This window comes from Histoplasma capsulatum, genomic scaffold, assembly GCF_000149585.1.
Source record: "Histoplasma capsulatum NAm1 scaffold_6 genomic scaffold, whole genome shotgun sequence".
Classification (NCBI taxonomy): Eukaryota; Fungi; Ascomycota; class Eurotiomycetes; order Onygenales; family Ajellomycetaceae; genus Histoplasma; species Histoplasma mississippiense.
In genome coordinates, this window is record NW_001813977.1 from 406,866 (window position 1) to 429,204 (window position 22,339).

Below are 22,339 nucleotides of genomic sequence, written 5' to 3' on the forward strand. Positions count from 1 at the left end.
CGAAGTCTCAACTGGAGGTGCGCTACTTAGTTAACTAACTATGACGCTGAGGGGCTTAATAAGCAGATATTATCTTATCATCACTGGCTGTGTTGGAGCTCGAGAGCGGATATACATGATATATTGTATGTACATCGTGCATTTGGCATGAAGAGCTTATTACGCTGTTACAAATATTCAAAATTGGTTATTAACACTTTCGACTGCCTCGGCCATGAGTAGGAACTCTTCGCGCAGCTCCAGCCTCGGGGATGTTGTACCGGGGTCTGCACCAGAAGCACCCGCGCCTCATCGTAAGGAGCAGATGCAGAGCCGGAATGCTTGTATTATCCCATTCTCTTTGAGCATGCCAGCCATCTATAACTAATATCCCACTCCGGATTCACAGTTACCGAACTTATGGCCCCCAAACCCCAGCTGCCACTAGAACCAATATCCTCCTCACACAAGCTCTCAATCAACTTCAAAAACCGCGATGATCTAGGTCCCTACATCGTAAATCCTTCGTCCTATTCCCCATCCATCGTCCTGTACTATAATGACGAATTCGTCGCTGTGCGCGACCGCTACCCAAAATCCTCTCTCCACCTCCTTCTCCTCCCCCGCGAACCAACAAAGGCACGCCTGCACCCTTTCGACGCTTTCGATGACCCAGAATTCCTTCGAAAGGTTCAAAAGGAGACGAAGAGGTTAAAGCGCCTGGCAGCTGCGGAATTACGGAGAATGCACAGCTCCACCTCCACACAGGAAATCGCGCGCCAGAAAGCTATGGATGCGGATCCGCCGCCCGACGAGTTGCCGGCCGGTCGCGACTGGGAGAAGGAAATAATGTGCGGCATCCATGCACACCCTTCTATGGCTCACTTGCATATACACGTCCTTTCTGTAGACAGGTTTAGCCCGTGCCTCAGGCATCGGAAACATTATAATAGTTTTTCAACGCCGTTTTTCATCGATGTTGAGGATTTTCCGTTGGCAAAGGATGATGCACGGAGACATCCAGGGAGAGAAGGATACCTGAAGCGGGATCTTGAGTGCTGGAGATGCGGGAAGATGTTCGGGAACAAATTTCAGCGATTGAAGGCACATTTGGAGGAGGAGTTTCTAGCTTGGAGGACACTTTGATGAGTAGTATGCATACATGGTGGATTTTAATATGATCCCCATGTTCAAATAGACGGGGTACCGAACGAAGCTATTTACCATTTATTTTCCAAATGCCATACGGGATAGGTTGTGGATACCATATGTCGACTTTAAACGGTGGCCCATCATTGACATTGCCTATTGGAATTGCGGATCCTAACACATGTGGTAAACATTGGATTTTCAAGATGTCATGCGAATATTGAGCAAATACGACCTATTAGTTTATTTTTTTAGAGCCCATATAGAGACTATTATTTGATATGTAATACAAATTTTAAAATGGGAAGAAAGGAAACAATGATACCAAAACTAAATGGACTGGTACGAAGTCGCATCTCGGAGAGTTATCAATTTCCCTTGGATCAACGCATCATCGCCCTGAGCGTGCATTATTTTTCTCGGCTTGTGTGGTTGGTTCCAAACCGCACATCCATTCCTCAACCGAACTCCAGAAAGGAAATGAAAACCGCCAAGTAAAATGTTTGGTGGTATACAACATCATCCAAAGTAGTATGCCTGATCAGAGGTTCGTACTAAGCTTTGGGCTTAGCCCGGCCTCCGCTCTTCACTTTTCGAGGCTCAGGTCGGTGGATGTGGTGGGCAGGGATCCATTCAGTATCATAAGTTTTTCCAGAAGTCACGCCTGTTGAATCGGTCCCAGAAACGGAAGCCTGCTCAGATGGCTCGCTCTTGGTTCGTCCGAAGGATTTTTTCGGTCTGTCTGCGCCCTTGCGTTTCTGAGGGAAGTATGGAGCAATCCAGATGGTATAGAAGAAGTAGACTGTACCGACGAATGCAGATAGGAGGAAGAAATAGAGGAAGAGACTAGAAAAATGGTAGGTCATGTGAGCACTTGATCTTAAGCAGAGTTGGCAGGCTGCATATTACTAACACTTTAGGGTCAAAAATGCTCGTTTCAGCTTCTACGATGCTGACGGTGCCATTATAGGCGCGGACAGTAAATGCCATGCCCTTGGAGTTGGAGATAACTGCAGCTAAATGCAGTCTCAAATCCTGGGGGTGCATTTCAGTTACAAGCGGATATTCCATTGAGTGTTGTCCTCCGGGAGGGATCGCAATGTTGTAGCGGGAAGAAGTGAGGTTGCGGACATTCTGGCCCACCTCTCCCGAAGGATGAATCGTCCATAAGCTACCTCCAATCAAGTTCAGGGTCACTGGATCAGGTTCATTGTTGGAGATGGAGAGAAGAGCGTTAGTTGGGTTGCCGTTCACGAGCTTTACTCCAAAGACCTCGGAATTTGGGAAGGAAGCCGAGACGGCAACATCCAATTCAGGGGCTTTGATATCTCCTAGCACAGGCTAAGCGAATCATTTCAATACAATATTGTATTAGTAGTTGTGCTGCGAAGGGAGACTTTCACCAAAAAAAAAATAAACTCACCGAATCCCCTCGAACAAGGAGGGCTTGCAGCGAAAGCAGCGCAACTGACAGCAGCCCATATTTCCCCATGTTTGCGCTGATGAGCTTATTAGAGTATATGGAGGAGATTTGGAAGAGGAGCGGAGAAGAAAAAGGAGCGAAGAAGCGGCGAAAGAAGGTTGGGAGAGCGGAACGTTCCCAGGGAGATTAGAGCTTATTTTCCACGTATATCACTACAACGTCCAAGCGCGGTAGTTGAGTCAGCAGAACATCCTGTTCCTAACGCGATAGACGCATGAAAATTAGCCGCCGATGGGCTCTGCGCTCCGATCAAAGCGGAGAAGCAATCAGCCTGAAAGAAAACTGACCATGCTGTGCGTATTTAATTGGGAACTGACTTTCTATTATTATTTTATTACTGATTCTCTTTATAACCTCGCCATCTAGTCCGATATTTTGTCACTTTTCTCACCTCTTCTTGTTGGTGACAGAAAGGTAGATAATCTATTTTCTACGCGCTCCACAGCTCAGCTTGAACGAGATGGCTAGCTCTACCGCCCAGGAGTTTTTCCAGCGTTATGAGCAAGTTAAAGCGGTTGAGCAGTCAAGGAATGAGTTAATTGAGGTGCTAATTGCTGCCCCCTTTTTTTTCATCTGGCTGTCTTCTCATGTTAGTTAAATAGGATCTTTTACGACGGGTTGCCGAGCTCGAAAATGCATACCAACAAACCCGATTGGACCATGAACGTGAATCCCGTTTTAATCGTGAAGTGCAAATGCATGAGATAGAGCTTATGAACCAGATAACTGCTATGGAATCTGTTATGGTGAGGTTTTGTCATCCTATATATAATATTTCATCCGGGCAGCATTAACGATCAGCTCTTTGTTGGTTGCGGTAGGAACAAGAACCATTTCTTCTCGTTCTTCTCGATGGTGATGGGATGGTATTCCAAGACTCTTTTCTCCAACAGGGTGAGCAGGGCGGCAAAGATGGTGCAAATCAGCTCTGGGCTGCTATCCGTGACTATGCGTCTCGAAATCTTCCGAACATACCATCGCCAAAAATTATAGCTCGAGTTTATGCAAACGTCAAAGGATTGGCTGATGCATGCTATAAAGCTGGCCTAATTGAACGTCCCGGCCTAATTGAGGAATTTGCCCGTGGATTCAATGGAAGCAGACTATTGTTTGATTTTGTGGATGTGGGGAGTGGTAAAGATAGAGCTGATGATAAGATCGCTGGTACGTCGTCCTCCTAATCCATCTCTCTACTCTGATGACTCATATGGAAATATGTACTAATTTTCGATTAACATTTAAAGAGGTGTTTAAGCTCCATTTATACAATTGTCACTGTCACCAAATATTTCTCGGTTGCTCTCACGATAATGGGTACGCTAGACTTCTTGAAGATACATTAGCGGATCGCGACCTTGTTGGACGAATATCTTTAATCGAAGGCGTCCCATTCGAACGAGAACTTGTACCCATCAAGGCTTCTTACAGAGTAACTAAATTTGAAGAACTTTTCCGAACCTCAAAAATAAACACGAATTCACTTTCATGGAATGACCGGAATGGGACGAATAATAACCCCATGTCGATACCCTCGTCTACACCGCTTTCCGTGCTATCTGCGAATACCCCTGGCAACAACAACAACCACCTTGCTCGCATCCCGTCAAACTCAACTATCCCATCGAATGGAACCAACACACCGCCAACATGGGCTGCCACAACAGCAGCAGGAGCCCATGGTCCATTTACCGATTTAACGACCTCGAAACCAAGTAGCCCTGCTCCAACTAAGGTGGAGCGCAATAAATACGGCGAACGCGTCGACCGACTAGATTTCAAAACCATCCCCAAGGACGAATTAAACCGCGTGAAAAAGCTGAAACTATGCAACCTGTATTATTTACTAGGCGACTGCCCCAATTTAAGTTGCTATCATACTCATGATCATAAATTGACGAAGAATGAGCGCACCGTCTTACATGCAGTTGCGCGGATGACGCCGTGCCGGTTCGGAACTGATTGCGATGATCCCGGCTGTATATATGGCCATCGCTGTCCACAGAGTGAGATTGGCAAGAAGGACTGTTTCTGGGGCTCCAATTGTCGATTCGACACAGCCGCTCATGGAATCGATACAACAATTGTGAAGGTTACAAAGGTATAATGTGACCTTTGGTTTTTCTTGTCATTTAGGATTTTAATTATTTTCATGAAGTGAAAAGGAAGTAAGATTTTGCCTTGCCTAGAATGTTCGCTGGCGCTGGGCCGAGTAGTTATGGACAATCCATGTGCTACATTTCAGCCCTCGACCAACCAACTATGTGGACAGCACGGCTTTCCCTTCCGACTTCGCACACACAAACCCGCCGGTACTATTCTTCGCAAGTCAAAACGAAGGCTATTCTCCTTTCGGCTACTTTTTGTCATTTCCCGCCGGCTCTGTTCATTCAATTCAGCCAACACAGAATTGTGTGAAGCCGCTCATTTTTTGTTATTATTATTGTGTCCTAGTCTTGAGCATCACTCCCGAACACTGCCTTCAAATCTCTCATTTATCTCCCTTCACCCTTCTATATTTCCCGCGTTTGCTGTCTCAGTTTCAGAATCAAACGGTCTGCCATCATCGCACTTTCTTTGTGTTTTATCTTCAAGGGGGGTTGGACATGCATGCAGTCGGTGGATGCATGGATCAATGGAGTCTCATTTTCCTTTGTTCCCTTGCATTTTATAAACATAATATTAATCTACAGGCATGGAGGTGAGTTGAAAACATAGTTGTACTCACCTTTGCCTTGTTTTACCTACAATTTATCATAATCGCATTTACTTATACCTACGATAGCTCTACTGTACTTCGGGATGGGAGGAAGGTGACGAAGGTTGTAGTTATGGGGAGCAGTACATCATACATGAAGGCTTTGCTCATTTTTTCATTAGATCTATAGAAACATAATATGAGTCAGATGCCCCTATTTCATCTTCTCATGCAACACAGACACAGACAGAAATATATATATATTTCAACCCAGAAACGCCAGCACCATTAGCGGGCTATTTGTTTTAGAAATCTATAGGCGCAAAGCAAAAAGAGAAAAAGAAAGCATCATCCTATATAGCTATAGATCCATCTATCTCCTAGACAATTGTGGTTCCGAACATACAGAACCGTCTTTCCCAACCAAATCGGCACTCGTCATTAGCTGAGGACCCCTCGTCCGAACGGAGCGAGCTCTTAACTCCAAACTCTTTAATGCAGCAGATAAATGGCTTCGTTGACGCGGGGATAATTTGCTTATTGAGATCAGGATTGGGGTCATCGTTGCTTCCGGCGTTGTTGCAAGCTGCGGTGTTAATGGCCCTCTTGCGCTCTTCTAGGTCACCCCAGAGAATGAACAACTTTTCACGGAGGTCGGAAAGAACGGCAGGGTTCTGACGGAGACTATTTTGAAATTTATTGTAGATATTCTGGTGAGCATTTCTGTTTTGGCGTAATTTACGTGAGACGAAAACAAGTGGGAATGTCATACTTCACAGCATCGAGACAGAGCAAGAATACAGCATCGTTATTCCCCACATAGAGTTTCATGCGTTCCCGTGGCCCGCTGCGGTTGTAATGAGTACCTGGCCCCGCATCTTCGACCAGGAGACAAAATCTCCATTCCCATCTTTTACCACTGTCAGTTTCGTTATCGCCAATGCTAGATGTGCTACCTTCGGTGTCTGAGGTGTTTGACAGCATGGCACGTTCCACATCGTACTGTACGGAAAAATCTTCTATATTGGGAGGGAAGAAATCTACAACGCGGACAGAAGCTTTGTAGCGGAGATTTTGGAAGGGAAGACGGTATTTGATGCCATCAGGGGAGATATTCATGTGGGATTCATTAGATAGAATATCAGATATTGAGCGACATGGTACTGAGGGGTCGTTTGCGCGGACTGCAAAATTGAATGTCAGCGTTTATTATTATTATTGAATTTTTTTCTTTTTTTCACCGCTCGAGGTACGGATCAAGTGGACGATGCGCTGTCGGCACGTACTGTAAGCGTTTAGTTGATCCCGCTTCTCCTGAAACGATGTTTCTATTTCTGATTGATCTTCATCACGCTTTATTTTCTCTTCCTGCTTTCGATTTTGCTCTGCTTGTCGCTTCTTGGCCTTGGATAGACACCGTTGCTGTTCATCATTATCGGTCGCTTTCCGCTTGTTTATGCCATTGCCACGAAAACCGGGATTCTCTGTTTTTACTCTTTTCCAGTAGTCGATCTTTCGCTTCACTAACTTCTTAACATCCTCGTCGGAATCATTGTCATTGATTGGTATCACTTGGACTTTCTCGGGAAAGCGGCGATCTGTATGAAGGCTGCCCTCCATTGCGCCACTCACTCTCCCCATCTTGATATTGACATTTTGGAGCAAAACGAAATCATTTTCTTTGACGTTTTGTCTTGCGTAATACGAATGTGGTTCCCAGAGAGTAACTTGCAAGGTCATCTGCCCGTAAGGGCCAGGCCAAGTTCTACTGGAGCGTGACGTGTAGCCGTACTCGTCGCCATCGCGGGGGCCGCCTTCTTCTGCGGTGTAATTAAAAAGTTGCTTGTTTTGGGTATAGTCGGTGACATAGAGGAGAAATCTTTGATAATCTTCAGCGTAAGTTTTCACCACCTGAACGACGAGGTCGACAAATATACCACAGGATAAGTCTCTTATTAAGGAGAATTTTGGCCTGCCGCGTTGGATAGATGGCTTTGTGATTACTGGGTTGGGTGGTGCCGGAGCTACGGTTTGCCGGACTTGAACGGGCTGGTTGTTGGTAGCTGTGGTGCTCGCTGCGCCGATCAGAGAGAGAGCGTATGATTTCTCAGTCGCCATCAACTCTCGAGTGCCGGGGCACATAATTACTTGCGGCGAAGCCTTGGGATTGGAGCCCTGTCTGAAAATGATCCAAGGAGAAAAATCCAGCTGGGTGCAGAGGCCAATCACGGCCCCTTGGTATGGCCGTAGCTGTCGAGGTTATCAGCGACCATAATGACTCATAATTCAAATCCGAAGAAACAAACGGACCTTGATTTGTCGTAAGAGAACTACATCCCCCTGTTGAGGAGCTGGTAGATTTGACTCGCAACGTTGAAAGTAGCGGATTTTGAGGCCTTTCCATGTCTCACCGCTGAAGTCATGATCTTTAAGTGTGAAGGTAGACGTATATGAATCTCCTCTGGACAACTTCGGTGGAAGCGCGTCTACTACCACTGCAATAACGTTCACCACCCTGCCGGGTTTAGACTTCACCGTTTGGATATCATCAAATCCTCGGGGAAGGGACGAAGACATTATGAAGTAGACAACTCAACAAAGAAAAGCAAGGGAAATAACACTGTCGAACGGTAGAAGAAAACTTTGGGCATCCAGCGAACGGTATTAGGATAGGCAATGAAGCAACCATAGGATGATATATCTTTCCCAAAGGTAGGGGGGAACCTGTGCTGTATTGTCAATACGCAGGTTGGTGTTCCAGCATCAGCAACGAGGTGTTGCGGAGCAGATTAATACCACGATCGGAGTGCTTGCAGGCAGCAAACGGAAGCTATCTCTAAGAATGGCCTTGGTACTCGATCAATTCAATTCTCATTTTGACTAGACGCGCAAAATGTGCGAAAGTCACTCATGGTTTGGAGAAGTTTCTCAAGTCGCGTCCCATCAGTCACAACGGGAAGGTTATGGTCTCCTGACTCCAGATATAACGCAAACAGACTCCTGTTCCTGCTCACTTTATATCAAACTAGCATATGTAAACAGGCGGGCAGACGTAAATCGATATCCCTTGCAGATATACATACACGGATGTTGCGCAAGGTCCAAGAGGTGATGTTTTTGCTTAGTCATTCCCTCTGGCAACCACCGCCCCAAAGCAGAAAAGCCCCTCTTCAGCACAATCTTCCCTTTACTCTCCCACCCAAACAGTCCCCAATCTATCCTAGGCATCAAATCTTCATATCCCACATATTTCCCCTTTCCTCCTTTCGCTTGAGAGTTACACCTACGCCTCCTCTAGCTGTTTGCCTGTTTATCCAAGCCCAGAGTGTCTTCGCTGTTCGCTCTCGCTTTGTCTTTCGTCTGTCTGTTTCCCCTCCCTCCTCCTACTGTCAACCATGGCGGAGCGTTACATCCCAGAACACCGTCGCACCCAGTTCAAGGCGAAGAGCTCCTTCAAGCCAGACGAGCTCCGTCGTCGCCGCGAGGAGCAACAAGTTGAGATTCGGAAGCAGAAACGCGAAGAGAACCTCGCAAAGCGGAGAGGTATCCAGACTCGCGATGGCGGTATCGGTGTGGGCGGAGACTCTGCGCTCGGTGCTGAAGATAGTGATGAGGAGGGTGGAACCATTGAGAGTGAGGTATGTGCATGATATTCTACTTGCTCTTTCGCTTGGCGCATAGTTCGACTCTTCTCTGTCAATGTATTATTATTATTCCTTCCATGTCCCTCTGGTGGCTAGCTACCCAGCTTTGGCCCACAGCAAGGATCTTCTAGCGCAAAGACAGCTATGTTATGATCCAGAGTGTGCAATTGCACAACGGCTTGCTTTCTCAAAAAGATCCCCATGGTAGATATTGTAGTAGAATGACCTTACTGATCACTCGTCTATAGCTGAACGTCGAGCTCCCAGAGATGGTCAAGGGTGTTTTCTCCGATCAAATCGATCTGCAGATTCAAGCTACCACCAAGTTCAGAAAACTTCTTTCCAAAGAACGGAATCCACCCATCGAGCGCGTTATTGAAACCGGAGTCGTTGGCCGTTTCGTCGAATTCCTGCGTTCACCCCATACTCTAGTCCAGTTTGAGGCTGCTTGGGCGTTGACAAATATCGCTTCCGGATCAGCACAGCAAACCCAGGTCGTCATCGAAGCTGGCGCTGTTCCTATTTTCGTTGAGCTTTTGAGTAGCCACGAACCCGACGTGCGGGAACAGGCTGTTTGGGCGCTGGGTAACATTGCTGGTGACAGTCCTCAATGTCGCGATTTTGTCCTTGGTGCAGGAGCTCTTCGTCCTCTCCTCGCCTTGATTGGCGATGGCCGCAAACTCAGCATGCTCCGAAATGCTACATGGACGCTGAGCAATTTCTGTCGTGGAAAGACTCCCCAACCTGACTGGCCAACGGTACGTACCGTCTTTGCCTTCCTGTGGTCAACCCCTCAATTGCTGATATGAAGGTGCTAATGCTTGACACTCTAGATCCTCCCCGCTCTTCCCATTCTGGCTAAATTGGTATACATGCTTGATGACGAGGTCTTGATCGACGCTTGCTGGGCTATTTCCTATCTTTCGGACGGATCGAACGACAAAATCCAGGCCGTGATCGAAGCAGGTATTCCTCGTCGGTTGGTGGAACTGCTGATGCATGCCTCCACATCTGTCCAGACCCCAGCGCTTAGATCTGTTGGCAACATTGTCACTGGTGACGACGTTCAGACCCAAGTGATCATCAACTGTGGCGCTCTTCCCGCCCTTCTTTCTCTACTCAGCTCCACCAAGGACGGTATCCGAAAGGAGGCTTGCTGGACCATTTCAAACATTACAGCTGGCAACTCTACCCAAATTCAGGCTGTTATTGATGCCAACATCATCCCTCCGCTGATCAACCTTCTGTCAAACGGCGATTTCAAGACCAGAAAAGAAGCCTGCTGGGCCATTTCAAACGCCACATCAGGAGGTCTCCAGAAACCAGACCAAATACGCTATCTCGTGTCTCAAGGATGCATTAAGCCACTTTGTGACCTTCTTGCATGCCCAGATAACAAGATCATTCAAGTTGCCCTCGACGGCCTGGAGAATATTTTGAAGGTTGGAGAGATGGATAAAGAAGCGGCCCAGATGGGTGAGCCCAGCGTGAATCGCTATGCCCTCTTCATTGAAGAAGCTGGCGGCATGGAAAAGATCCACGACTGCCAAAACAACGCGAATGAGGAGATCTACATGAAAGCTTATAACATCATTGAACGGTACTTCTCAGATGAAGACGAGACTGGTGCTGATATTGACGAACTTGCACCCCAACAGACACAGGCAGGCTTCACTTTAGGTACCAGCCAGCAACCAACCGGATCCTTCAACTTCACCAACGGCGTAGATAGTATGGATATGTAAAGTGTCTTGTATCATGTCGATACTTCTTCAACTGTTCTTGAGACCAATGGTACGATCAGAATCGACTCCTAAACGATAAACGATTTTCTTTCTGGACAACTCTCTTTCAGCTACATTGGAGCTGAGACGAGATTGACTGATGGTTCACATTTAGCCCTCTAATTTTCTTCCGCCCTTTAACATAGCCTTCCTGTTCCGCTGGCCCAATGCTGAAATTTTTGCCACTCCACCACGTTATACAAGATTCACCGTCATGTATTCCCCGATCTCTATCTGGTTGATTTCGTCTTTTCTCTCTATCAGACACTAAACATTATCGAGTTTACTCAATTTCTCCCTTTCCATTTTTCCCGGTTCCCCCTACCTTCACCAAGCATGTTAAATTACACCGGCGTATTTCCATCAGTATTTCCTCCCCAATGTTTCCCTTACGGTTCAATCTATTTGTTGTAACTCTTTCGCTTCTTGCCTATTCTACTGTAAAAGGCGTAGCTGGTGAACATGTCTGTTTGATAGGCTCACATCTATACAGCCGCCGATTGAAAAATCTCTCCTCCCCCCTGGCCCCTCCTTGAAACTCACAAAGTAAAGTTTGCCCCCGATGGAAACCCTGACGAAGAGGCTTTTGGTGTCGTACGATTGTGATTGTTCTGCTTCTCTTCCTCCCTCATCTCATTCTCACTCCCATGTCATCTTCCCTCTCCGTCTCCGTCTTATTTTTCTTTATTCATGTTCTCCTTTAACATGCTTACGTTTTGGGTTGCGGATAATTGCCATATCTCTATTTACTTGTTTTCCCTATTTCCTACTCACCCTTTCTATTTCCGCCTTCCACAAGCCCCATTTACCCCCTTCTACCCCGTGAGTATGCCATCCATTTTTGAAGATCACGCATCAAATCATTGAATTTGATTTCACCCCACCCCTCGCGCCCTAATTTCCTTACGCCCCTATCTAACAAAGTCCCTCGGAGCAATATACAAAATAAAATGGAGAAAAGTTATTCTTTTATTAGTATTTCAACTTAGTTCTTTCTCACATTTAGATTCGAGATAAGTGGTGAATGAAATAGAATATATGAATCAGTGAATCACCCACCACCATCACCCACCACCACCTGTTAATTTTATTGTCAGAGTGGATGTATGATGTAGCAATCACAAATGCAAAGTTGTTGAAGAAGAATTGAAGCAAAGAGGAGCTCAGGCTGGTTAATTGCCACTACTCCTTACTAAGCAGCGAGTTAACTTCTTATAATATTCAGGTATCGGCGATAAAAATAACTTTCTCATCTCCATTTTTCATATCGTCATTTATTTATTTATATTTTCTCCCATCAAATGCTAATGAAGCCATGGTATGTGAATTCATAAATCAATTCGCCTGATAAAGACTACTGTAAAAACCAGAGAAATGGAAGGGCGGATAGCGAGGAGATATAAAATTAAAAATGATATAATTTTATGTTATATGTATATATATATATAGCCACAGTACCTACATATTAACTCGGCCGGACCATGAACTTGATCACTTTGTATACGCACTGTACTGTGCGGAGCATGGAAAGTGACCTCTAGGAAAACATGAGAATCGTAGCCAGTTGAAAATACATCATCATGATAAAATCACAAAGTAGACGACGATGCTTGAGACTTCCCACTCCCACTGCCATTCACAGCCGTCCCCTTGAGCGCGTCCAAGATAACCTCTCCCATCATCACCACCTTCTCTTCATCAAGCCTGCGGCCTACCAGCTGTAGACTGACAGGCTGGCCGTGGACGGCGGAGGGGTTGTCTGCACACATTTTGAGGTAGCCATTAGCTTGTTTCGTCGCTTGGGTTGAGAATAGAAGAAGAACGCGCATCCTAGCGAAGAAAAGAGATGGAGAGCAACAGGGGCAACACATACATTCGCTCTGCACCTTGCCATCAAGTTTACTGAGCGCAGTCTCATTCACAGTGGGGACATCTACGGCGGCATCAACGTGGACGCCACACGGGAACGACAGGCAGGAATAATCGAGGATGTTGTATACGCCCGTGTAGCCGACGTGCTTGAAGAGGCCGTGCTCAACGGTCGCAAACGGAGTTGTTGGGGCTGGCGCATCATTTCAGAGTTGTTAGACGATGGCTTTTTTCTCCCTGATCGGTCGTGTTTATTTTTCCTCGTCCCCTGCTTGAGGTGGGGTGGGGGGGCTGTTTTGGTGTAACAACTCACTCAACAATCCATCAAGTCCTTCGCACGCATTCCACCGTTCCATATATTCTTGCTGGAATTTATTGCGTTCAACGTGCAGTTTCCACAGCGCCTGCACGCCGCCGTCCTTAGCACGGTCGTACCGGTCCATTTCGGGACGGATGGGTTCTTTGGCTGTCGCGAGGATTTGCTGCACGGTCTTGCCGCCGTCGGAAAGGAAGAAGCGATCCTTTTAGCATGGAGAAAAGGTTAACAAAATATTACCTATTCGACTGTTTCCATTCGCAATGGCGCCAATCGTGAGAAAGCAAAGTGAGGAGAAGGGGATGGGGAGGGTATTAGGGGTTTGGTTGTGGGGTATACCAAAATGTCGTTGCCTTCATTGTGTCCCGTTGCCTCCCAATTGACAACCTCATGTCCAGCCCTTCGCAATTTATGCACCGTCTCTCTCAGTGCGCGGCGAACTGGCGGCGTCGGTCGGACCATACCATCATCCCACAACACGGCCAGCTTCAGGCGCTGCTTGCGCTCAACGGTCCGCCATGGAATCGGTATACACTTAGGATCCCGGATCCAAGGCTGGCTGTTTGTCACTGCGGAGGCGAAGAGCTTAATAGAGTCGAGAGTCGGGGCCATTGGGCCGTTGACGCTCAGGACGGATTCTTGACCGGCCAGGCCGGATTTTGTCAAGAAGTTGGGGAAACGGCCGAAGGAGGGGCGCAAGGTGAAGATTCCAGTGCAGGCGGCGGGGATTCGGAGGGAGCCACCTGTCATTTAGTTTGGCGTTACCCTCGCAGTTATTATATTATTCGTTTAAGTTTCATGCATGTGCTCTATTGTGCTATATTCAAACAAGGGGCCAGTGGGGGAGGGGGGAATGCATATACCAATATCCGTCCCAACGCCGAGAGGACTACCGCCAAACGCAATCAAAGCTGACTCGCCGCCCGATGATCCGCCCGACGTCAGGAGTCGATTGCGTGGATTCAACGTGCGCCCATACACATTATTCACCGTCTCGGCAATCATCATCGCCGTCGGCACGTTCGTCTTGACATACAGCACCGCGCCCGCATCGTGCAGGAGATCAGTCATTACGCTATTGTAAGTAGCAGGGTCATTGACCCAGCCTGTGAAACCCAGTGTCGAGTCCTTGCCGATAATGTTGAAGTTATCCTTGAGAGAGATCGGGAGGCCATGAAGGGGGCCCAACGGTTTACCGGTAGCGGCCAGGTGAGCGTCGAGCGCCTTTGCATCTCTTAAGGCCTCTGGGAAGAGGGTTTCAGAAAGGCAGTTTGTCTGGTTGGGAGTGTTAGCTGCTGTTTTTGGACTTCCGACATTATAATGAGGTATGGGAACGCAGGTTCCAATTTTTGGTGTTTCTCCTGAGAGTGGCATACCAGTTGATGGGCGGCAGCAGCACGTTTGCAGAATGCGCGAGTCACGGCTTCAGCGCTCCAAACGCCCGTCGTGGTCTTCGCGAGAATTTCAGAGGCTGTTGAGCCTGTGATCTCCAATTCAGAGGGAGTAAACCAGCCCGACGTTTGAGGAAAGCTGGTGACGTCGGTCTGGGAGTGTGGAGGGAAAATATCCGCTGGGATGATCCATTCTGGCGGGATGGAGGAGAGAAGCTCTTCCCGCTTCGTGGCACCGACAGCTTCCCAGGTTAGTTCAGTCAACATTTCTTTTCTGTTTTTGCCTTTTTGGAGATATAAAATTTCCTTCCACTTTCAATGGTATTATACACGGAAAGTATCGGATAGATTGGACAGGCAAAAGCATACAAGAGCATAAAACAAGCTCCTTCTGTCTCCTAAAAGAGCATTAAAACAAGAGGACGAGAACAGAGAGTTACGTCCAGATAAATAACAGCCACACCCATATCCCAAGATATGAAGGAAAAAGCAAAGAAAACCCTAACCGTGGGGCTAGGAGCTAATATCGGCAATCTCAATATTTTGCTGTCATCCATTGCTCCTAACTGCCATGAACTTGGCTACGCCAAAGCAACTGGAAAGTCAGCCTCTCCACCCGCATGGCTTCTCGCGCAAGGGGCGCCGGCAGAGGTCGACGGCAGCAAGGACGCTCACTCGTCTGAGTGGATGGAGAAGATCCCATCAATTGGTCCAGCAGTGTGGATGGACTGTTTCCCTGGGTGTTGGCTTGGACACCATGGCGCCCATTTTGTGCCGACGAGAGAACCCCACATTGCCAAATTTTGTGTGGCGGATGAGGGGTACTAATAGTGATTTATCTCGTTTTGCCTTTTTTGCCCTGCAGGAGAAAGAAAACTAATTTAGACTGCCGTTATCGGCGGCAGTTGGGCGAACTGTCCTGAGCGTTGGAAGAAACTTTAACCAAGATAGATATCGGCAGTAGTTAAATCCGTGAACCCTTCATCATAGCGACTTGCTTGAATGAAGTGCAATTCCTCGGCTATTGGGCTTTTGATCTGTGAATGGACTGGTTTCCGGCTCGTTTGCCACTCGTCACCTCTCGCTGGTTAATCATTACACGGGGGTCGTTGATATACGCTTTTTATTGGTGTCGAAATACATCGGCCTGTTATAAAAGAACGTGGAAATGAAATTGTCTATTGGAGTTGGATGCTCGTACGCTATTTAATATTTAGATGATAAGCCTTTGCTACTACTAATTGACACATTTACCAACCTTTCTAAGAATACGGATTTACTGGTCTTATGAGCAACTCGCAACCAAGTACAGTGTAGGCTATATATATACTGGAGATTGATTTATGAATGATTCTTCAGCAGCAGTAGTCCACTTTATAGAACAGAGATATATCCAGGTAGATATATCATACCGACACAAGTAACACTCCGCTCCGCCTCCGCTCCACACCGTATTCCTGGAAGTTCTGGCCTTGACTGGGGTTATAATAATCATTTAAATAAATGTGGAGATTTTGATGGGATCAGAAGCCACCCTTTCAAACCCCACGCCACCGCTGCCAAAGACCACATATGCAGCCAGAGCATATTATTTACTCAATCTCGTGGTGGAAGCCGCAGGGAAAAATCATGTCTTTCTCTCCACCCTCTTCAGCACTTTTACTTTTACTTTTATTCGTGGCGTTGATTCGGTGAAGGGACTTGGCTGGGAGCGAGAATCGATGGCTGGGACAAGCCTCAGCATTCCCCATTCCCCATTCCCCATTCCCCAATCTGCCCCACCGCACAGAAGCGCTGTGTGCGTATCGCCGAGATGGATCTTTCGACAGCAATTCTTTTGAATATGATTCAGCTACCGTCGCCGAGTGGTTGCAACTCAGCAAAGTGGATCCCAACGAGGTTGAAACGTGGGTTGGCACGATCCGAGAAACGCACATGACACGCGGAAGTTTGTTTTTTGTCGTCCCGTCGAGCGACCCAACTGACACCCGAGAGAATAATCGAATTGACAATCCGAATCCCCCCATCTTTGTGTGCCTGTGGGGAACCTGGAGCACGAGAGTCCGCGTTCGGATGGCCAGGCGTTCGCAAGCGGTCCGTGTTTTCTCCTCCACTGCCAGCGTACATGAATTTGGCGCTCCGATCTCTTGCCGAGTTACACAAGGGTGTCGCATGAAGAAACAGGGAGAATAGTGCGGTAGATGGGAAGTCGAGGGGATTCTTTGCACCCTCGTGGAATTTGATTTCACTGGATCCAGCAACAGCATACATCTTGCCATGCATATTGCGAATGTCCGTCGCAGCAGGTCGATAACTGACGAAGCCATTTTCAGCCTTTTCCGCTGTGCAAGAGAAATAAAGAAAACCGCCCCTACCTTGGTATTCGACATTTTGGAGAGCTAGAGCTGGGCATTCTAATAAAGTCTTTCCCAAATGATAAACAGCTCTGAGATAGCTCTCTCCTTAGCTCCAGACGCTCCAACACCCCAACAGGTGGGATATGGGGAAGGGTGCGGACACAGCCGAGGGTAATTGGGCTGGATGGATTCTGATGGGATAATATATAACGCGCCCTTTCTTTCCCCAGGATTTTGTGTCGTTATTCAGTTGATAGCACTATCTAGTTTTCTTTTTTGCCCCCCCTTAATCCTTTAGGCTCCCAACTTCCGAGCTTCGCCTCTCTGCTCGTTGTCGCTCTGACTTCGAGGCTGTGAGAAAGGTCCACCCCGGTGGTTATAAAACTACCATCGCCAAAGAAATCCTGATATAGTTCTCTACTATCTTAGGCCTCACCCAGGCTTACCGTCGCCATCATGGCTGGGAAGTTCATTCAGTATCTGCGCGGCAAAGAAAGCAAGCCTGGTGAGGCTGCGCTTCTTCGCAAGATCGACTTCTTCATCCTCACTTTCTGCTGTCTTATGTACTTTGCCAATTACGTGAGTTTCGATCTTTCTCTATACCGATGTTGTTCCTCTTTGCAGATAAACTTATAATTATTGTTGTGGAGTCGCGATATTGGTTTAAATGTAATAATTGATGGACAAGAATAGAGCTAAGAATTATAACTATCTATAGCTGGATCGAACAAACTTGAACAATGCATATGTCTCTGGAATGAAGGAGGATTTGAATTTTAAGGGGAACCAGCTCAATTTGATTAACACAATCTTTACCGTCGGGTATAGTTCGCTAATTCTCTACCCTTTTCATTTCTTTTCATTTCTTTCTTTCGTTCTTTCTTTTTTGAATCGCAACTCTGACGCTTCAATTTTGTACAGGTACATTCTCGGCCAGGTTCCCTCCAACCTAGCCCTCATCCATTTCAAGCCGAGAATCTTTTTTCCGTCCATGATGTTGTTCTGGGGTGGTTTGACCATGATTACTGCCTCTGTCAAAAACCCACAGTCGATCATGGCCATCCGTTTCTTCTTAGGCCTGGCTGAGTCCAGCACTTTCGTTGGCACCCACTATATTCTCGGCTCATGGTACACAGAGCGAGAGCTGGGAAAGAGAAGCGGTATTTTCACTGCCTCAGGCCTTGCCGGGACTATGTTTGGTGGCTTTATTCAGACCGGTATTCATAAGTCGCTCCACGGTGCTAGGGGCATGGCTGGTTGGAGATGGTTGTTTATTGTGTGTTGACAAAGTTCTCTTTTTCCTTTTGCACGCCCCGAAGCACTGGGGAATCCGTGTCCGTAGAAACACATATGCTAACATCTCTAAATCCAGGTTGATGGCCTCATCACAGTCCCTATTGCCCTATATGGCCTATTCCTCTTCCCCGACACCCCCGCTACCACCAACGCCCCGTATCTGAACGACCAGGAACGTGCGCTTGCCATCTCCCGCGTTCCTGAACCACTCCGCGAGCGCACCCCAATCAGCCTTTCTTTCGTCAAGCGGATCTTCTCCTCCTGGCACCTGTACGGCTTCGTCATGCTTTGGGTCATTGCAGGAGAGACTGAGTCTTTTTCCACCAACGCCCTACTGGCCCTGTATATGAAATCTCACCCGACCAACAAATACACTGTTCCGCAATTAAACAACTACCCCACCGGCGTGCCAGCGGTTGGCATCATCTCTACACTCTTCTGGGCGACCCTGACTGATTTCCTTGGCGGCAAGAGATACCTTGTCGGCTTCTGGATTGGCATTACTGGCGTGGCTACGTCGGCAATGATTCTTGCCCCCGGGTCGTCCACGGCGACGATCTTTGGCGCATATTACTGGGCTGGCTCCGTGTATGCGTGTCAGGCAACGTTCTTCGCATGGGCGAATGACGTCATGCGCTATAAGGACGATGCGATGCGTAGCATTGTCATTGCTAGTATGAACATGGGGAGCAATGTGGTTAATGCGTGGTGGGCTTTGCTGTTCTATTCAGCTGATCAAGCGCCTTGGTTCACGGTATGTCAATGTCACCATAAATGTGTATCTTTTTTTTTTTTTTTTTTTTTTTTGTAAAAAGGTTGATCTATATCCGACACCAGGACTTTGCTGACACCCCTTTATAGAAAGGCATGTGGGCTATGATTGCTTGCTCGATTGCAATGGCCATATGGACTGCTGGCATTGTATACTTCTCTGCCAATGATGCGAAACAGGAGGAGGCCCGAAGGCTGGAAGAAGTACCAGAGAAGCTGGCGGTTGTTTAGAATAGGGTTCAACTAATAGAATCATTCGTTCCATAATTTGTAAGGTCTATATGGTTGGAAGAAAAGCTAAATATTTGCAGTGCTGAAATTTAGCGTTGTTCGCCTTAAGCATGCTATTTACTTCAGCTTCTATGGACTTTTCTCAGCCAATGACGACGTACTTCCTAGGTGGTTAGGAGTGTTCGTGTAATCATTATCTCGTTCAATTCATGGTTAGATATCATAGGTTGTATATAATATTTTTCTAGTCCTAGATACATCTTCAGAGAGCAGTAGGGGACTGATTTATAGTTCTTCTTGTATATAGGCACATCGGACATTCACAAGTCTAGAACTTATGATAATATTTGACAGAATAGGCACAGACAAATCCAGTTTACACAATCTAATGGCAACCGCCTGGATACTATCGAGACGTACTGTCCCCTTGAGGAGCATCTCACGGTTTTGGTCTACTTATCCAGACAAGAGTCAGGTGGAGCAGCCCCTCTATAGTTCCCCCGTTGACGCGGAGCCACTTCATCGCTACCGACAAGGCGGTTACCACCCAGTTGCCTTGGGAGAATACCTGAAAGCTGGAAGGTATAAAGTGTTACATAAACTAGGATGGGGAGGTTACTCGACAGTTTGGGCGGCGAGAGATCAAAGGTTGTATAAAATTGGGTGACTCTTGGTAGTTCTAGCTAACCAAGAAATTGCCTGTTTGCAGAGAAGAGATTTATGTTGCTGTCAAAATTTCTGTTGCAGAAAGGGAATATGGTGGGGAGATGCAAGAGCTCCGAATCATGAAGAAGTTGGCAGCTCATCACTTTTGTCTGAAACATACAATGCTCATGCTTGATGACTTTGATCTAGAGGGCCCAAATGGATGTCATAAATGCCTAGTTTATGAGCTTCTGGGGCCTAATATTCCGGACACAATTGATGCACACTTTTCTGATGGGAGACTTCCTGGGAAGCTCGCCAAGGTCATTGCGAAGCAGAGTCTTATTGGGTTTGATAGCTTGCACCAACAGAATATTGGACATGGAGGTAGGTCACTCTCTTGAGGATATTTTGAACAATTCTCACCTAGTATAGATCTGCATACCCGCAATTTGGCCTTCACTATGCCTTGCATGGACAATGTAACTGAAGAGGGTTTTACTGAGAAGTTAGGAGAACCAGAAATTGGCTATGTTCAAAGAAGTGATGGGCAAGATCTGGAGCCTGGCATACCTGAATACATTGTTAGGCCCACCTCATATCGGACGCATTCTTGGAATCCAGCTCAGTCAATCAAAATAATTGACTTTGGGGAATCGTTTTTATCTTCTGCAGTTCCTCAAACACTACACACACCTCTATCTGTTCGGGCACCTGAAGTGATATTTCAAGATCACATTGATTACCGTGTTGACTTGTGGAGCATGGGGTGCATGGTGAGTGAAATCGTCCAAGGCTAAATGCTATACAATATTAAACTGATAGGTACAACAGCTCTTTGAACTTTTCACAGGCCAGCCACCTTTTGACACCTTCTTTACAACACCCGCAATTCTTGTTGGCCAAATGCGAGAGATGGCAAGTGATGATCTACCTGAAAGATGGCAACGGATATGGGATACGGAGACTCAGTCACTCAGCCATATCAGTCACTGTAAATAACCAGATTATTGCTAATGTGTATTCAATTTCATGTTCCATATATACAGGAATACTAGTAATTCGTAGATAAAAGACTGTTAAACTCAGAAGGAAAATAACAATGATCAAAGCCTCTCATTGACTTCTGATCCAGTGCACGCACTATTCTACAATTCGCAAAAGCGCTTATCCGAGGTCCACGTCACGTGGTGATAAGACTTTCCACTCCATCGATTTTATGATAATTCGCTGGGACTAACTATCTCGCAACCAGAAGGGAAGACAAATTCCTCATTTTCCCCCCCCTCCTTCCTAAGATAGACCAGAAAGATAGAAAGCTATGGGAACCTCCGCCGAATCCCATTCCCCCTCGGAACAATCACGTCCACCGTCCCCTCTCGACCCGGACTCCTCTACCCCGCCACCCCAATCCTCAACCACAACGAGCGCCCCCTCCTCTCCCCCCCACCTGCCGCCCCAACAACCATCTCCCTCCGTTTGGGATGACATCTTCAGCGCCTCACCTCTACTCCAAAACTCCCCAGACAACAGCGTTGTCCAACCCTACCGACTGGATGGCGAGCCCTCCGACCTACCTTTCCTACGCCGCCAGCACGTCACAGCAGGTTACCGCGATGGCATCTCCGTCGCGAAGGGTGAGCATGTCCAGCGAGGTTTTGATGCAGGGTTCCCTGTCGGTGCGGAATTGGGCTTGCGCATTGGGGCCGTGCTGGGGGTTTTGGAGGGCTTGGTGAAGGCGACGGCGACGGCGACATCCGCTACTCGCCGTGCTGGCCGCGGCGGCAATCGTGGTGACGACGAAGACATTCAAGGGAATGGTAGTCTTCGGGGGCCATGGGGCGATATAGCAGCTTTATTTGAGAAGGCGAAGAAGGAGTTGACTGTGCAAAATGTTTTTAGTGCTGCTGTGCCGGACGTTGGTGGGGAAGCAGGGCAGACGGGTAATGAGGGTGAGCGAGAATGGGTAGATCCCTGTGTGAGGCTGGCGAAGGCTGGGGATGAGGCTATAGCGAGGTGGGAAGGGATGGTCAGGGAATTGTTGGCTGGGACCAGTTGAAGGAGCCCTACTCTTTTGTGGTATTGGGACACATATTGTTCATGTGCGTGAGCGATTTGGTCTCTGTATCCCTCAACTCAAGCCGGAAGGGCGTTTTATGGCATTGGATTTCTTTGGGGAGAGATGTTGGCGCCATTGTGGGGGAGGGCTGGAGGGATACACAGCCTGGCGTCAATATCTTCGACCTGCGCAAGGCACACGAATGGGTGCATTGTGCAACTCCAGCGGGAGAAACGGTCTTTCAATCGTTCTCGGGATCAGCGCAGTGCCCTTTGTACTTTCTTTTCTACGACCTCACCACCACATCTCTCACTAAGTAGGTATCCAAGGCTGAGGAGGTTTAGAAGACTAATTTGTTGCTGCGGGTGAGGCAATATGAATCACAAATTGGTCCAGAACCGGTATGTAAGGTACCAAACAGTTTTTTTAATTTTTCTTCCTTCATTTTGCGTGACATTTTCCCTTGTTCGGCTTCATTTCCCCAAGCCATCATCCCATCATCTCTGTTCTCCCTGTTTGGTGAACAAGTTTCATGCTAACCTGTAGGTAGTGACGGAGTGTAAACCATTATATTTGGGTTAAAATGCAAGACGGCCTTTTAGAACATGACTTTTATTTAAACTCCGTGAGCTAAATTATCTTGTCGATATAGACAGAGATAACGAAACCA

At 47.2% G+C, this 22,339-nt stretch overlaps 10 protein-coding genes across 10 annotated transcripts; 6 read left to right on the plus strand and 4 right to left on the minus strand.

Moving 5' to 3' along the window:
• Nucleotides 1-214: 214 nt before the first annotated feature.
• On the plus strand, nt 215-1,125 carry HCAG_06451 (conserved hypothetical protein; the record flags this gene model as incomplete). Its single annotated transcript, XM_001538796.1, has 2 exons — nt 215-323; nt 389-1,125. 2 exons carry the CDS (start codon nt 215-217, stop codon nt 1,123-1,125), a joined length of 846 nt encoding a protein of 281 aa, XP_001538846.1.
• Nucleotides 1,126-1,682: 557 nt separating this feature from the next.
• On the minus strand, nt 1,683-2,620 carry HCAG_06452 (conserved hypothetical protein; the record flags this gene model as incomplete). Its single annotated transcript, XM_001538797.1, has 3 exons — nt 1,683-1,974; nt 2,042-2,469; nt 2,552-2,620. The coding sequence occupies 3 exons, from the start codon at nt 2,618-2,620 to the stop codon at nt 1,683-1,685; spliced, it is 789 nt and encodes a 262-aa protein (XP_001538847.1).
• Nucleotides 2,621-3,071: 451 nt separating this feature from the next.
• HCAG_06453 (predicted protein) lies at nt 3,072-4,715 on the plus strand (the record flags this gene model as incomplete). The annotated part of the gene is made up of 4 exons (XM_001538798.1): nt 3,072-3,155; nt 3,214-3,357; nt 3,433-3,775; nt 3,955-4,715. The coding sequence occupies 4 exons, from the start codon at nt 3,072-3,074 to the stop codon at nt 4,713-4,715; spliced, it is 1,332 nt and encodes a 443-aa protein (XP_001538848.1).
• Nucleotides 4,716-5,473: 758 nt separating this feature from the next.
• Nucleotides 5,474-7,883, minus strand: HCAG_06454 (predicted protein; the record flags this gene model as incomplete). The annotated part of the gene is made up of 5 exons (XM_001538799.1): nt 5,474-5,490; nt 5,713-5,990; nt 6,079-6,490; nt 6,593-7,556; nt 7,617-7,883. 5 exons carry the CDS (start codon nt 7,881-7,883, stop codon nt 5,474-5,476), a joined length of 1,938 nt encoding a protein of 645 aa, XP_001538849.1.
• An 818-nt stretch (nt 7,884-8,701) lies between these two features.
• On the plus strand, nt 8,702-10,695 carry HCAG_06455 (importin alpha subunit; the record flags this gene model as incomplete). Its single annotated transcript, XM_001538800.1, has 3 exons — nt 8,702-8,944; nt 9,199-9,708; nt 9,784-10,695. The coding sequence occupies 3 exons, from the start codon at nt 8,702-8,704 to the stop codon at nt 10,693-10,695; spliced, it is 1,665 nt and encodes a 554-aa protein (XP_001538850.1).
• Nucleotides 10,696-12,323: 1,628 nt separating this feature from the next.
• On the minus strand, nt 12,324-14,577 carry HCAG_06456 (conserved hypothetical protein; the record flags this gene model as incomplete). Its single annotated transcript, XM_001538801.1, has 6 exons — nt 12,324-12,493; nt 12,608-12,796; nt 12,917-13,124; nt 13,259-13,662; nt 13,783-14,194; nt 14,296-14,577. 6 exons carry the CDS (start codon nt 14,575-14,577, stop codon nt 12,324-12,326), a joined length of 1,665 nt encoding a protein of 554 aa, XP_001538851.1.
• Nucleotides 14,578-16,158: 1,581 nt separating this feature from the next.
• On the minus strand, nt 16,159-16,700 carry HCAG_06457 (predicted protein; the record flags this gene model as incomplete). Its single annotated transcript, XM_001538802.1, has 2 exons — nt 16,159-16,644; nt 16,686-16,700. The coding sequence occupies 2 exons, from the start codon at nt 16,698-16,700 to the stop codon at nt 16,159-16,161; spliced, it is 501 nt and encodes a 166-aa protein (XP_001538852.1).
• Nucleotides 16,701-17,123: 423 nt separating this feature from the next.
• Nucleotides 17,124-18,965, plus strand: HCAG_06458 (conserved hypothetical protein; the record flags this gene model as incomplete). The annotated part of the gene is made up of 5 exons (XM_001538803.1): nt 17,124-17,246; nt 17,386-17,489; nt 17,589-17,943; nt 18,040-18,717; nt 18,825-18,965. 5 exons carry the CDS (start codon nt 17,124-17,126, stop codon nt 18,963-18,965), a joined length of 1,401 nt encoding a protein of 466 aa, XP_001538853.1.
• A 785-nt stretch (nt 18,966-19,750) lies between these two features.
• On the plus strand, nt 19,751-20,333 carry HCAG_06459 (conserved hypothetical protein; the record flags this gene model as incomplete). The annotated part of the gene is made up of 3 exons (XM_001538804.1): nt 19,751-19,997; nt 20,046-20,194; nt 20,286-20,333. The coding sequence occupies 3 exons, from the start codon at nt 19,751-19,753 to the stop codon at nt 20,331-20,333; spliced, it is 444 nt and encodes a 147-aa protein (XP_001538854.1).
• A 598-nt stretch (nt 20,334-20,931) lies between these two features.
• Nucleotides 20,932-22,232, plus strand: HCAG_06460 (predicted protein; the record flags this gene model as incomplete). The annotated part of the gene is made up of 3 exons (XM_001538805.1): nt 20,932-21,626; nt 21,752-21,985; nt 22,220-22,232. 3 exons carry the CDS (start codon nt 20,932-20,934, stop codon nt 22,230-22,232), a joined length of 942 nt encoding a protein of 313 aa, XP_001538855.1.
• Between the last annotated feature and the right edge of the window lie 107 nt (nt 22,233-22,339).